The 15,082-nt window shown below is 39.0% G+C and overlaps 1 protein-coding gene across 1 annotated transcript in view; it reads right to left on the bottom strand.

Annotated features, from left to right (window-relative positions):
* Nucleotides 1-1,899: 1,899 nt before the first annotated feature.
* The window catches only part of FBXW10B (F-box and WD repeat domain containing 10B), a 40,255-nt gene continuing 27,072 nt past the window's right edge, over nt 1,900-15,082 (bottom strand). Inside the window, exons 11-14 of the mRNA XM_033089135.1 lie at nt 7,945-8,103; nt 6,026-6,294; nt 5,025-5,120; nt 1,900-2,733 (exon numbers count right to left, since the gene is read on the bottom strand). Coding sequence (XP_032945026.1) covers nt 1,907-2,733; nt 5,025-5,120; nt 6,026-6,294; nt 7,945-8,103 — 1,351 coding nt within the window. The 3' untranslated portion in view covers nt 1,900-1,906. The remainder of the gene's footprint in view (nt 2,734-5,024; nt 5,121-6,025; nt 6,295-7,944; nt 8,104-15,082) is intronic.

Here is a 15,082-nt window from a genome sequence, read left to right as displayed (position 1 = left end):
GCCTAGTCAAACTGCTATGGAGGGCTCACAGAATAATGTGTATTGGCACATTTCCTTAATTGAGGGGATTCTATTTAAATCACTATTTTTACATGCTATTTGCCAGTGCTACTTTTAACCTAATCTAATAATTTTTAAAAATCTCAAAGAAGAGAAAGCTTGGCAAACAATTATATTCCTGCACTTGGAAGTGAAAAGCGGAGGCTGTGAAGAGGTGGCCTTTGCATCTAGACTACATGTTTTGGTAGCCCACCCAGTGTGTGGGTTGTGGGGTTTTGTGGGGTTGGGTTTTTGTTAGTTTTGTTTTACATTCTATTTGAATGCACTACCATCTATATAGGAAACTCTCAATTTAGTTTACTTCCTGTGTAGGAAAAAAAAAGTCAGTTTTTCCTTACTGTGTTTCTTATGTGTCTTTACTACTCACATAAAACACTTAACTTCTGGTCACCAAATGTGTGCAGGTTTTTCTCCATACCAAGCAATTCTCTGCAACAGCAACACCAGCTTAGTGTCCTATAATTTAATTCTGACACTATCCACCTGGAGATAGCATCAGATCACACAGGTTAAGGGCTCAGTTCTACAAGACACACACACACACACACTCAGGTGCGAGTCACAAGATCAGGTTATCTATCACCTGTGCTTCTGATCAACCAGCTATATATTGGAGGTCCCAGCTACCCCCTCCTCGGGTTCAATTAATTTGCTAGAGCAGCTTACAGAACTGAGGGAAACACATTTACCAGTTTATTGAAGGCTATGATAAAGCATACAAATAAACAGGCAGATAAAGAGATACATTGGGTGACGGAGGGTCCTGAGCACAGGGGTTTCTGTCCCCAGAGTTGGGGTGTATCACCCTCACAGTAAGTGGATGTGTTCAACCTGGAAGCTCTTGGAACCCCCTTTTATGGGGATTTTTATGGAGCTTCCTCATGTAGGCATGATCGATCATTAACTCCTTTTCCAGTCGCTTTCTTCTCTAACGAAGTGGGGAGTTGGACTGAAAATTCCAAGCTTCTACTCATGGCCTTCTAGTGACCAGCCCCCACCCAGGAGCCACCCAGAGTCACCTCATTAGAACAAGGGATGCTCCTAGTGCTGTTATCACTCAGTAATTTACAAGGGTTTCAGGAGCTGTGTGCCAGGAACCAGGGGCAGAGGCCAATATATATTTCCTATTCTCTCTCACAGCATCCAAGGCCAGGCCCAGCCACTTTCCCCTTTGCACAGGCCTTGAGCTTTCCAATGGGCCATATCCCTCATGGTGAGCTGCACTCTTCTAAATGACCTGCCTGGACCCTAACACCATCTACAGAAGGTTTAAGCAGAAACCTCAGCACACTCAGTGTAAGTGGTCCCCTTTGTAGAAAGGGTAAAAATGTTTCATTCTCTTCCACAGGAGTTAGCCCTGATAAGGAAATGAACTCCTAGTGTTCTCAAATGCAATAGGTCAACCCCATTGAGGGCTTCTCCTTTTAGTTTCTTAACTGAACTCACTGAGCTTCATCAGGCTTCCAAGCAAAAATACCAACGCATTATTCTGATACAAAGCCATCCGTTCATTTGCTGTAAAAATGATACTCACTAAATTGGTAGTGATGAGTGGTATTTAATTTCCAATAATCGCTCCATCTCCCATCACCCATCAATGAAGTTGGGCTTCCATAAGTCTCATTGAATGGTTTTCAGTGGGAATACAAATGCCAATCTCTCCCAGCCTCCCTCTGTTTTCTTACTTTGATAATATCAGTTCTTTGGCTTATAGGAAGATAATTAAGAATCCCTACATTAATTGCCAGGGAACAGTAAAAATAAATAAATAAAAATAAAAGGCCAAACACCAATATCCACTTGGTTTTTTATTTATTGTAAGACATTGTAATTTCCCAAGGCTGTTTCACACAAATATGTTTGGACCAAGTTCAGGGGCTGCTATTTTCCCTTGTTTCATGAAATTATCTATAGACAGGCCTTTGATCTTCCTGATCCATGCAGCTTTGCTGGCTTTTTCTGGGTTGACCACTCCCAGGGACATTCTGGCCTGATATTCTTTCATCTTGGATTGGACATACTCTTTCTCTTCCTTCACAGTCAACAACATGAACTCAGTGTTCAATCTAAAAGGATTGAGAGCCTTGTAGAGGCGAGGCTGTTCCTTCTTGACAGACTGGGTTGTCACACTCACTGGCGGAGCCAGCATGCGGTTCGGTTTAATGACGTGCATGCTGGTTAAGGGGCTGAAATTACGTACTGTCCCATCAATTGAACTGGTTGGTGGGTCTTTACCCATGAAGCTGCCAGAGAACCTGGAGCGGATAATCATAGGCTGGGGTATGGTGGACTGGACCCGAGAACTTTGCAAAGAGTTCTTCAAGTTGGGCTGCAGTTTCTGGATTTCAAGGGGAATATTGATTTGTTTCACATCTATGGGAGGGTTGCTAACTCTCAACCGATCAACTGCACGTTGGACTGCTGCTTTTCCTTTGAAGCTCAGGACCTTCCTTGAGTGTGAAATTGAAGGTGCCCAGACATCAGTGACTTGGGTCTGGGGCCTACGGGGATAGGCAAACTCCCCTGAATTATGGGCTTGCTGCAAAGCATTAACGGTAAGGAGAAACTGGTCTGGCGACATAGGGATTTGCCAGGACTTTTTCTTTGAGTAGTAACTGGTCAAGTCTCCAAGAGTTTCCAGTTGTCCTTGTTTTTGAACTTTTGCCATATCATCTGGTTTTTCAAAAAAGAAAGAACAAAATCAACAAATCAGTGTTCCATGAAAAACATTAAGTACTTACGCATGAAAATTAAATCCATTCTATCTGCTATGCAAACTGAGGTCTTTGTTGCCCAATGGATGTGCCATCATGTGGGCAAAAAGCATCTGTGATATCAGAAATTATGATATATTCAACACAAGTTTTTAACAAATATGCTAGTACTTGTGTGCAATGTGTATTAACCTATAAATATGCATATTTTGGAGGGAACATATGTAATCCCAGTGTTCCACACATTTTTGATTTACCTTATTTATGATTCATTTATGATCATACCTCATTTATGATTCACACACGATAGGCCTTATAAATTTATAGTAACATACCTCTATTTTTAAACAAAAATTGTATCCCAAAATTAATCAAATTTGACTCGAGATGATCTTTGGACATTTTCCAAAATCAAAACTCTCTTCAAAAAGAAAATATGTCACCCCTGGGAAATGCAAAATATCACAGCATGAGCAAAAGGTAGTACCTGAACAGCAGTTCCCAAAATGTTCTGAACAACAGCAGCGGGTCCAAAAGTTGCTGACAAGGACCAGAGATTCATTCTGTCATATTACGTTATGGTCAAGACCTCCAAGGTGCCTAAGACCTCGAGTTAACAAGGATGTCTTCATAGATGAGCAAATGTATTACGTAAACATCGCTTTCATTTGGGCCTTTCCATTTTTACAATGCCTCACAGATACACTGAAAGCATTATTCTCATTTTACAAAAGGAATAACTGAGTCATGAAAAGTAGAAATCATTTGCCTAATCTGACCTAGCAAGTAAAGATCTGTACCCCAAACTATACCAGTCTATAAAATGCAACCATGTGTTAATCATACAATTTTCTTTGACCAAATAGTTTTATCCCAAGATGTTTGTGTATGGACATAGTAGGATGGAATGAAACTTCAAATTTCTCTCCAACTTTTACTTTGTTAATTAAATAATATTTTATTAAAACATATAAAACTAAATGAAATGAAGATGTGAAAATCTTCCCCACTCTCAATCCCTGAATAAACCATCCTGCACGTGTGTGTGTACATGTGTGACAAAACACAGTGTTTTTCCTTTTATAAAAAAGAATTGTGATGGCTCATTGTTCATTAACTTGTCTTTTTTCGTATCATAATATATTCCGGACCTCTTTCCAAGTCAATATATGTAGATCCTCATAACTTTTAGCTGTTATATAACATTGCATAGTATGGATTTTTCATTATCTACTTAGTCACTGCCCACTGATAGACATTTAGTTTGTTAGTTATCCTTAAAGAAATGCAAATATCATTTTTACTTATCATATAAGCAAGTAAAAAATGATGGATAACACCCAGTGTTGGCATGAGTGCAGTGGGAGCTCTCATGCATTCTTGGTGGGATGATAAATTGATACATCATTTTTAAAGGACGACCATGGCAATATCTTTCTACTTTTTAAATGCAATTATCCCTTGGCTCAACAATGCCACCCATAGGACTTTACCCTACACATATACCAACACAGGTACACAGATATACTCGTAGGTACATACAAGGATTCCCACTAAAACTTAATTTACCCTCACCTTGAAGATAGTCTCTGCAGGAAGTTTGATTCAAAGAAACACATATTAGCCAACACTATTTGAAAGACATTTTAAATCTTTACCAAAGTCTCTCAAAAACAACAAAGGACATACCATTTGTGATGACCATCTCTCTCCTTTATCTCCTTATCTCACATACATAGCACCCACCCCAAAATCTATCTCCTCCCTCATGAAATCCCCTAAAATGCCCTCTGAAATCAATCCTAACTGCCTCTTCTCTCTTCTGCTGTGCCCATTACTCAGATTGATGACACAACAGTCCAAGAAGTGAGGAGGCTAAATAGCAGGGAAGGGAGGCAGGCTATGAGCCCCAAATTGGAAATTTAGTTCTTACAAAGGTTCTCATTCTGTAGCCTCAAGTAAGTAAGAAGACAATTAAGGAAAACCAATCACTCTTAGGAAAAGCCAGGTATTTTATCCATTCTGAATTCTCAAAAGATAAAGTTATTGACCTGCTGAAAAACTAGACTGAACAAAATGAGAGAGAGAGAGAGAGAGAGAGAGAGAGAGAGAGAGAGAGAGAGAGAGAGAGAGAGAGAGAGAGAGAAGACACATGTTGGATCTTGAGACTGATTCAGAATAAAGTATCACCATTCATCTTATCTCCTACGAGGGATTTTGCCTCCAAACTCTTCTGCCCACCATCCATACCATTTGCCTCTTTAGAAACAGGACTCGCTCTCTTCTTGCCATCTCTTCCAGGTGATCTTGACTTTCCTTCACTTTGCGGTGCCTCTGTTGACACTGCTAAATTAAGATCGAGGAGGAAACCATCGTAATTATATAATTCAGTTAGGTCTGAATAATGGGGTCACTGCTGATCATTGGATTGGTTTTCACCCAAACCATCACATTATTGTTTACCGTATGAAATCAGGTAGCCACCTAGAAGATTAGATCCCCTCCTTACTCTCCTCCTACCCACTTTTCCTACTGATTGTTAAGCTCTAAGCATTATCTAAAACTCTTGGCCCTCTTAGCTGACCGTTCATAGTGTAATATGCTGGGAGGCGATCCATTGATCTCTGGGTCCAATTTCACATGCCAAACATAGGTCAGGTAAAAGAGAGGAGTCTGGCTACTCTAGCCTCCACATAATTTATTATTTGTATGTCTTAAAAATGGCATGAGCCATGCCACTCCCCCACACACCTACATACATACATACATACATACACACATACACACACAGACGTATCTGCTTTATAACTAATATTTTCCAGGTACGCATGTTATCAATTGGGGGTCTAAAGATAATACATTCTTCATAGAACATTTTTCTGCAGTATAATAAAATCTCCTCTCTGTCCTAAGAAAATAATTATGTATTATATGTTTGATTCAGGGGAATGGCCGGAGGGTGTTGGTTACTTCTTTTTTGTTTTAATGACAATTATTAAGGGATAATGTTAGCTGCTATACAAAGATTCTAGTAAGTCTGAAAACTTAGGCCTTGAAAATCGGAGGCTCCCTTTAGCTGTCTAACAAATTGGCTAATCGAAGAGAATGGCTCGTATCTCCCTTAAAGGTAGGCATTTATATCATCATGAAACCACTGACGAAAATATCCCACACAAAACCTACTAGTCCCGGCCGCCCGTCACCTGCTCCACCGGGTACTGCTGAGATGGGCTGGGAGTCAGCTCTCTTACCTGTCAGTAACCTGACTGACTTCAGGAGAACACGGGTCCTGTGAGGTTTAGTTAACAGGGCCTCCGGGGCCACCGTTTGTTTACTGGATATGGAATCCCCCGGGCTGTAAACCTGAGTGCTACACTTGGAGAGGACTTCTGTGAAGCTGTTTTCTTCTCTGTCCTCCTCTTTATCCTTATTCTTTTGCTTGGGCTGTTCCAGGGAGTACTGCCAGTTTATATTCTCAAACTGGAATATGAGAATATTGCTCTCCGTGTTGATCAACATCCTGGAACCAAAACGACAAGATTGCTCACTAAAGGAGCACGGAGGCTGCCACTGCTGAGCCTCCAAATATGCACTGCAACTACCGTCCTGTCCAATCCTGAGGTCAAGGGAATTTCTCCAGGAGATTCCTGTAGGCGTGGTGTGGGTCCTTGGAGGGTCTTGAGTGATGACAGCATGCCATGCAGCTGGGCTTATCAACTCTGTGGCTGTTTTCTTTAAAAACTACATGTGAACAGGGCACATGTGTTCTGACTACGTTGTTTCTCGAGTTGAAATATTTTTAAATGAATTGCTGTTTTTGGAGTGAGTGCCAAGTACCTATGGATGCCCAAAGCAGAAGGCTTAGGTACTCGGCACACAGAGGTCTTGAAATTCACTTTTTTAAAGCACAGCATCCAAACATCATGTTTCTATTGCTGTGATAGGGATGTGGAAAACTCTTTGATGGGGAGGGCTTCCCTCCCTCACTGACCCTCCAGTCCACTCTCCTTCACTCCATCACTCCAAGGTCTTTGTGCGTGCTCTACATTTCGACAGAACATTTGTACTTTATAAAGCAGGATGATTTCCATCTTCCCTAATTCCCCCTTTTATGCCCTGGTAGGAAAGGAGTTTCAAACATGGGCCCCCCAAGAACTGTCCCCACCCACCCACTGGTTTCTGTTGTTCACAGTATTCACAGAGTAAGCTGCTTTTCCCACTCTGCCTAGGTCTCCTATAACCATAAACAAAAAATAGAAAGACTACGTGTAGGTTCATTTCTGCTCCAAAGAGCTACAATTTTAAGATCTTAACTGTTCATGTAAACTCTCTAAAAGAGTGACTTGTCTTGGTTAAAATTTAGGGAATCACTGCAATTAGATTTATTTGTACTCAATCCAAAAGGAAATTTTCTCCCTTCAGATGTCATGAATGAGAAAAAGTCAGAGGTGATTCTTTTTTTAACATTATTACCTTGTAACTGAAAAGTGTTTATTTAATGAGGCTTATTACCAGCCCAACCTCTTTAAGATGGGAAATAGTATTAGCAAAGTTTTATTAAAAGGAAGGCAATATGGTTCAAGAGATTAACTGATGTCTCAAGTGAACCTGTGGTAGAATTTAAAAGATAATTCTATTTGGATATTTCCACATACTATCACCCTGAACATAGCATATAACAAACATAGTATAATACACAATTAGCTTAATCTTGGTTCTGGTTTCTAGAAACTCACCTGCTCAGTACGGCCCCCACTGGACACTGGACCCCCTGATACTGCCATCTCCCACCCTCCTGGAGGTCTCTGCATCAGAAGTGAAGCATTAGAAACAGCTGGTGGAGCTCTTAGACAGCAGAATGCATGCTCAGGGAGCAAGCAGGGCCAGGTTTGCTGAACTGGGGGCCCTGCAGCAAAGCCATAGGCACTCACTGCATGATTTGCCCAGGCATTCAGAACAAATGAAGAGTAATGTGAACTCTAATTGCTAAGTTGGGTGCAAAGTCCGATTAGTCCCTCGTAAGACTATTACTCTCCTCCAGCCAAAACTGGAATGGAGCCAGTTTTACCCACTCTCTCCTACTGCCAGCAAATCCAGGGCTGGTATGCCAGAGAAAAAATTCATCCAAACAGAAGTGCTCACAGCTCCCCCCTTCACACCTACCACCCACCTGTTGCCCTGAATAAAGAAGGACAGCACAGGATCACCTCTGCCATTGATTTTCATCACCTTCAGACAGTTCCCATTTAGGAAATTGTAAATGCGGATCTTGCCATCTGCACAGGCACTGATGACTCGGAGGAAGAGAAGAGCCACATGCAGCACCTCCCTGGAAGGGAACAGGGGAACAGGTGGTAACCATCTCTGGTAAACTGCCGAGGTTTTCTGTAGTTCCGGGTATTTCATGCATAGTTGGGAGGCAGTGGTTATAACTCTCCATGAAAAGATGTTTGCCATCATTTTATAATTCTGGATGTAAACCACTAACCCTCAAGACATGGTTGCACTCTCTTCCCATTCTGCAGGTACTTTTCCTGCAATGTGGTCACAGTGCCACAAGATGGCAAAATACAAAGGCTTATGCCACAATTTGGGGGTTGGGTGGGCAGGGGGATCTATTGATTAATCATGCTTTTCTTTTACAATTTGATTCCCAGCTATTGACTTCTACAAAAGTCATGCTGGGAATTATTTAACATTTTGATTCCTTTTCAAATAGTATTATTGAAGAAAAAAAACATAACAAAAGGGAAAATGACTATGTTTACATGAAGCAAAAACGTGACATTTGAACAGTTTATTTTGGGTCTTAAATTGGTGGCTTTCATTCTTTCAGGACAAAATTGTTCCCAGGTATAAGATTTGTTGTTTCCCTTTTGTGATGACTAGCAAGAAAATAGAAAGGACCGAGGAGATAGACAAATGCCTTTAACAAAATCCTCCCTACAATAGCCGGGTCCAAGTGGGACTCCAGGTATGTGGAGTATTCAATTCTGAGAAGTGTAATTATCCCATTCCTGTTAATGATACTGAAAAGTTGAATTTGATGTCACCAATTCGTTTGATCTTATACACAAAGCAAGTCCACCCATCCCTGCCATCTCTACCCATCTAATTTCATCCATGGACTAGCTCATGTGCTACTTTCTCCATAAAACCATCTCTTGTCTCGATCTCCCCCACAAACACACACACACATACTGACAGCCTCTTGGGCACAACCCCTGTCTTATTCATCTGGGCTTGCCCAGCACAGGGCCTAGCCCATAGCAGGCCCTCAATAAATATTTGTTGAAAAAGTGAGTGTTGGCTTGTGTTTCAAAATATGATCATTGCTACAGTGTGTTAAAAGGATGACACCCACCCCCATCCCATACCATTTGGCCTTAGCCTTGGTCAGATCCAAGGGCCAGATTAAGATTTTTCAAGGACCCAACCACTACCAAAAAAAGAAATAACAAAGTCCTTGAAAGGGAGGAGCATACTTAGCATATTCAAAGAACAGCAAAGAGGCCAATGTGGCTTGAATCCCTTTTCATGTGATAGATGATAGATAGATGATTGATTGATTGATTGATTGATAATTGATAGATAGATAGACAGATAGATATAAAGTATACATTAAGTATAAGAAAGTCCAACAAAGTTCTAGTTTTTTTCTAAGATGTAAATACAACAATTTTATTGGTATCCTAAGTGCATCATAGTCCATCTATAGGGGAATCCAACACTAGGAAAGATGCCTTGTGATGAAAGGGTTTGCCTCTATCTTTATCTCTTTTGATCTTGCTGAGCTGGGTCTGCACTTTTTTTAGGTTCATTCCTCTGACATTTTGTAGTTCAGCCTATATCAGCCCAGTGGCAAAAAGCATAGGCTGTGAGATCAGAACCTGGGATAAAAACTTGATTCTACCACTTACTGGCTATGCAACCTTGAGAAAGTAACTTAACCTCTCAATCTTCAGTTTTCTTTTCTATGAAAAAGGGATAGTGATTTCTGCCTCAGAGAATTGCTGCCGTGATTAAATTAATGAAGATATTTCAAAAACAGCCCAGTACCTGACTTAGTAGTGGTTATTACGATCCTAGCAGAGACTAGTTTCCTTTCAGATTTATCTCTGCCCTAGAAATGTCATTTGTCTCCATCTTTGTTCCTTCTTTATTAAAAGACACTGCAGAGAGTGATGCCACTGAAAATGGTAGAAACAGGAACTCCAAAATTCCATAAAAGCAATGAAAAAAATGGCAAAAAACTGTCAACTTTTTAGGAACTCTGGAAAATAATCAAAGGCTTGCAGCAACCCAGGAAGCTTAGACAAGAAAAATGGCTTAGTCTCACCAAGAAGCCTAGTCCCTTTCTTAACTCCCAGCCCAGTGCTAGCCATGAAAATGACAGCCTGAATTCCTGGTACTGGAGAAAACAGAACAGACCTCATTCACAATGAATTATTTGACCTCTCTGGTAGTTCCCTGGGAGAGTGACTCAAAAAAACTTGTATTTATTTCACCTTACTAGAAACTCACCAAGAGCTAAAGCTGTTACCTAGGTAGGATTTGTTGAAAACATTTATAGGCAAATATTTTCAGCACTGCTGCCTAAGGCAATAGATACCTGTTGAAGCAAACAATACACTAACCAAAAATCTTTGAAGAAAAATCTGGGGAATAAAATGTCCACAGGACTTTTAAAAGCTCATACATATTTCTGGAACTCTATATGGCCACATACATGGTTGTGCATCTGCTTGGGAAAAACTGAAATACCCCTAAGCGCTCACTCTTGGCTAACCTTGATGTTCTGCACAAACAGGAAGTAATAGCTAAGGCAGAGTTGTAACCTGCCTGGCTGAGTGTTGAAGGCTTCCCTTGATAGGCATACATAATCCCTTGACAAAGAATGGGAGATATTCCCAGGTATTCAAGTAAATCTTTTTCCAGTCACTAGTGTACCACCAAGGTAATAAAACAGGGACTTCAGTAGCCAAACAACACAAAAAATACAGACACACCAAACAAACAAACACTAAAAACTACAATAAGCAACAACAAAAACAAACTCTGGGGATGAGAGAGATTTGATTTCCACAGTTGTCATATTAAAATATTCAAATTGGAAAAAGAGGGAATACTTCCTAACTTGTTTTACAAGGCCAACATTACCCTGATACCAAAACCAGGCAAGGAAAACACACGAAAAAGGAAATTACAGGACAATATCTCTGATGAACATACATGCAAAAATCCTAAACAAAACACTAGCAAATTGAATACAACAATACATTAAAAGAATAATACATCATAGTCAAGTGGGAATGCAAGGATGGTTTAATATCTGTAAAGCAATCAAGGTGATACACCACATTAACAAAATAAAAGATAAAAATCATATCATCAAATCAATAGAGAAAAAAAGCATTTGATAAGATGCAACACCCATTTATAATAAAACTCTCAACAAAGTAGGTATAGAAGGAACACATCTCAACATAATGAAGGCTCTGTATAACAAACCCACACCTAATATCATGCTTAGTGATAAAAAGCTGAAACCTTTTCTTCTAATATCAGGAACAAGACAAAGATGCCCACTCTCACCACTGTTATTCAACATAGTATGGGAAGTTCTAGCCAGAGCAATCAGGCAAGCAAAAGAAATAAAAGGCATTCAAATTGGAAATAAAGAAGTAAAACTATCACTCTTTGCAAATGACATGGTTCTATATATAGAAAACCATAAAGACTCCACACACAAAAAAACTTTTAGAAACAATAAGTAAACATAGTAAAGTTTCAGGATACAAAATCAATATACAAGAATCTGTTGCATTCCTATATAATAATAATGAAATATCAGAAAGAGAAATGTAGAAAACAATCCCATTTACATCCCAGCAAAAAGAATAAAATACCTAGGAATAAACATAACAAAAGAGGTGAAGGACACGTACACTGAAAACTATGTGACATTGTTGAAAGAACTGAAGAAGACATAAAGAAATAGAAAGATATTCCATGTTTGTAAATTAGAAGAATTAACATTGTTAAAATGATCACATTACTTAAAGCAGTATATAGACTTAATGCAAGCTCTATCAAAATTCCAGCATTTCTCACAGAAATAGAATAAAAAAATTCTCAAATGTGTGTGGAACCACAAAAGACCCCCAAATAGCAAAAGCAATCCTTAGGGAAAAAAAAAAAAGAACAAAGCCAGAAGTATCACAATCCCTCACTTCAAACTATACTACAGAGCTATAATAATCAAAACAGTATGGTATTGTCAGAAAAACAGACACATAGACCTCTGGAAAAGAACTGAGAGTCCAGAGATAAACCTATACATATACGAGCAACTAATTTTCAACAAAGAAGCCAAAAACATACAATGAAGAATGGGAAGCCTCTTCAATAAATGGTGTTGGGAAAACCACATGCGAAAGAATGAAACTAGCCTGCTATCTGGCACCATACACAAAAATTAACTCAAAATTGATTGCAGACTTAAATATAAGACCTGAAACAATAAGAATCATAGAAGAAAACATAGGCACTAAACTTATGAACCTTGGTCTCAGAGGGGACTTTGAAAACTTGACCCCAAAGGCAAGGGCAGTAAAGGCAAAAATAAAAGCTTCTACACAGCTGAAGAAACCATCAACAAGACAGACAACCAACCAAATGGAAGAAGATATTTGTAAATGATACCTCCAATAAGGAGCTAATATCAAAAATTTATAAAGAACTGGTACAACTCAACAAGAAAAAATAAACAATCCAATTTAAAAAATGGGCAGAGAACCTGAATAGACACTGTTCCACAGAAGACATATAGATGGCCAAAAGATACATGAAAAAATGCTCAACATCACTAGTTATAAGGGAAATGCATATCAAAATCACAATGAGATATCACCTCATACTCATTAGAATGGCTACTACCAATAAGACAAGAAATAACAAGTATTGGAGAGGATGTGGAGCAAAGGGATCCCTTGTGCACTGCTGGGAGGAATGTAAATTGGTGCAGCCACCATGGAAAACAGTATGAAGGTTTCTCAAAAACTTAGAAATGGAGCTACCATATGACCCAGCAATCCCTCTTCTGGGTATCTACCCCCAAAATCTGAAAACACTATTTCATAAAGATACATGTACCGATATGTTCACTGCAGCATTATTTACAATAGCCAAGACATGGAAGCAACCCAATTGTCCTTCAACAGATGATTGCATAAAGAAGATGTGGTATATATATGAAATGAAATACTACTCAGCCATAAAAATGATGAAATACTGTGATTTGCAACAACAAATGGTTGGATCTTAAGAGTATTGTGCTAAGTGAAATAAGTCAGGCAGAAAAGGACAAGAACCACATAATTTCACTCATATGTGGGATATATAACCAAAACCTGGAGCTGAACTGCACCCTTCACAACTAAGATTGAAAGGACAACAACTTGACTTGGAAAAAGTCCTGGAAGTACACACTGTTCCCCAATAAAGTCCTGTTTCCCTTCCCCAATAATAAAAATTAAAAAAAAAAAAAAGCAACAAGTGAATAAACAAACAAAAAAAAAACTCATAGATACAGACAAGAGAATGGTGGTTACCAGAGGGGAAAGGGGTGGGGGGAGGATGAAGAGGGTAAAGGGGATCAAATATATGGTGATGGAAGGAGACCATCACCTTTGGTTGGTGAGCACATAATATATGTCGTATTATAAATTTGTATATGTGATTTTTATATAATGTTATTAAACCAATGTTACCCCAATAAATTTAATAATAAAAAATGAAATATTCAAATTCCAGTTTTCAACAAAACATTATAAAGCATAAAAAGATACTAGAGAGTATGGCCCATATGCAGGGAAAAGTAATCAATAGAAACTGTCCCCAAGGAAGCCCAATGGTTGAGCTTTCTAGATAAAGACTTGAAATCATCTATTTCGATATGTACAAACGGCTAATGGAAAGTATAAAACAGTGTCTCACCAAATAGAGAATATCAATAAAGTTAGAAGTTATAAAAGGATCCAAATTGAAATTCTGGAGTTGAACAATGAAAATTTACTAGAGGGGCTCAACAGCAAATTCAAGGAGGCAGATGAGCAAAGTCCTTGAAGAGAGATCAATTGAGATTATCCAGTCTAAAGAACAGAAAGGAAAAAGAATGAAGAAAAATGGATGGAACTTCAGAAACCTGTGTGACATCATCACACATCAACATATGCATAATAGGCATCCAAGAGTGAGAGGAGAAAAGGGGGCAGAAAGGGAATGTGAAGAAAAGGTTGGATAATCCATATGACACGCTATGAGACTTACTGAGAGGCACTTAAGGGTTGGATAAATCACTGAACACAGGCCCTACCCAGCACCCACTCATCCATAATGCAGTCGTAGGCCACAGACAGACCACGTAGAGAGGATGCCAAAAACGTGTATACACACTTAAGCAAGGAAAAAAACTGTACTAAAATTGTAATACTCAATATATACCAATAACAAAAGATGAATACAAGTCATGTGCATACATTTTTTGGTACCCCGATTTGGAGATTATACATATATAATATATATGTATATGTATATGTACATATATTTTATATATATTGTATATATTATGCATATTTATATAATATATATAAAATATATATACACATACTCTCCAAATCCCCTTTCACCTCCCACAAAGCCAGTGTGCCTATTCAAGAGGTTCTTATGAGGGTATAAGGAAATCTAGGGCCACGTTTTACTAAATAACTATCCCCTGATAGATCCCCTGGAAGATCCATTAACTCTTTTAATCAGTGTCTCTCCCTGAAACTGTTTATACTGCACTCAGAGGAAGAAGAATTATTCATGTAGTACAGAGTGGCAGAGAGCAGCCTGTAAAACCTATGGCCATAATAAAACCATTAACTGACCACAATAGCCTTTCCAAACAGCCCAGAAGTGACCTCAGACTGCTTCTCAAATGGCTCCAAGCAGCCACCACCACTAAACTGGGATTGGAATTGTAAAATGAAATCCTTCAACAGATATCCTGGAATAGAATCTAGCCCACAGGCTTTAAGTAAGCTCCTTCTTTAAGCCCTTAGTTATTTTTAAACCTTTGTCTCTTGGATCATTTTAAGCTTCTGTGAACACAGGATTGCTGGGGTAAAGATCAATTCCAAGAATTCTAATTTTAGTGGATTTGGCATTACTTGGGATGGTTCCGCGAACATTCATAGGTTTGGTAGGTAACAGATATATCACATGTATCATAAGTATAACATTTCAAACACTTCTCAAAATCC

Source organism: Rhinolophus ferrumequinum, chromosome 21 (assembly GCF_004115265.2).
Source record: "Rhinolophus ferrumequinum isolate MPI-CBG mRhiFer1 chromosome 21, mRhiFer1_v1.p, whole genome shotgun sequence".
Lineage (NCBI taxonomy): Eukaryota > Metazoa > Chordata > Mammalia > Chiroptera > Rhinolophidae > Rhinolophus > Rhinolophus ferrumequinum.
The sequence above is the reverse complement of the archived record's forward strand: the minus strand, read 5'-3'. Positions and strand labels throughout refer to the sequence as shown.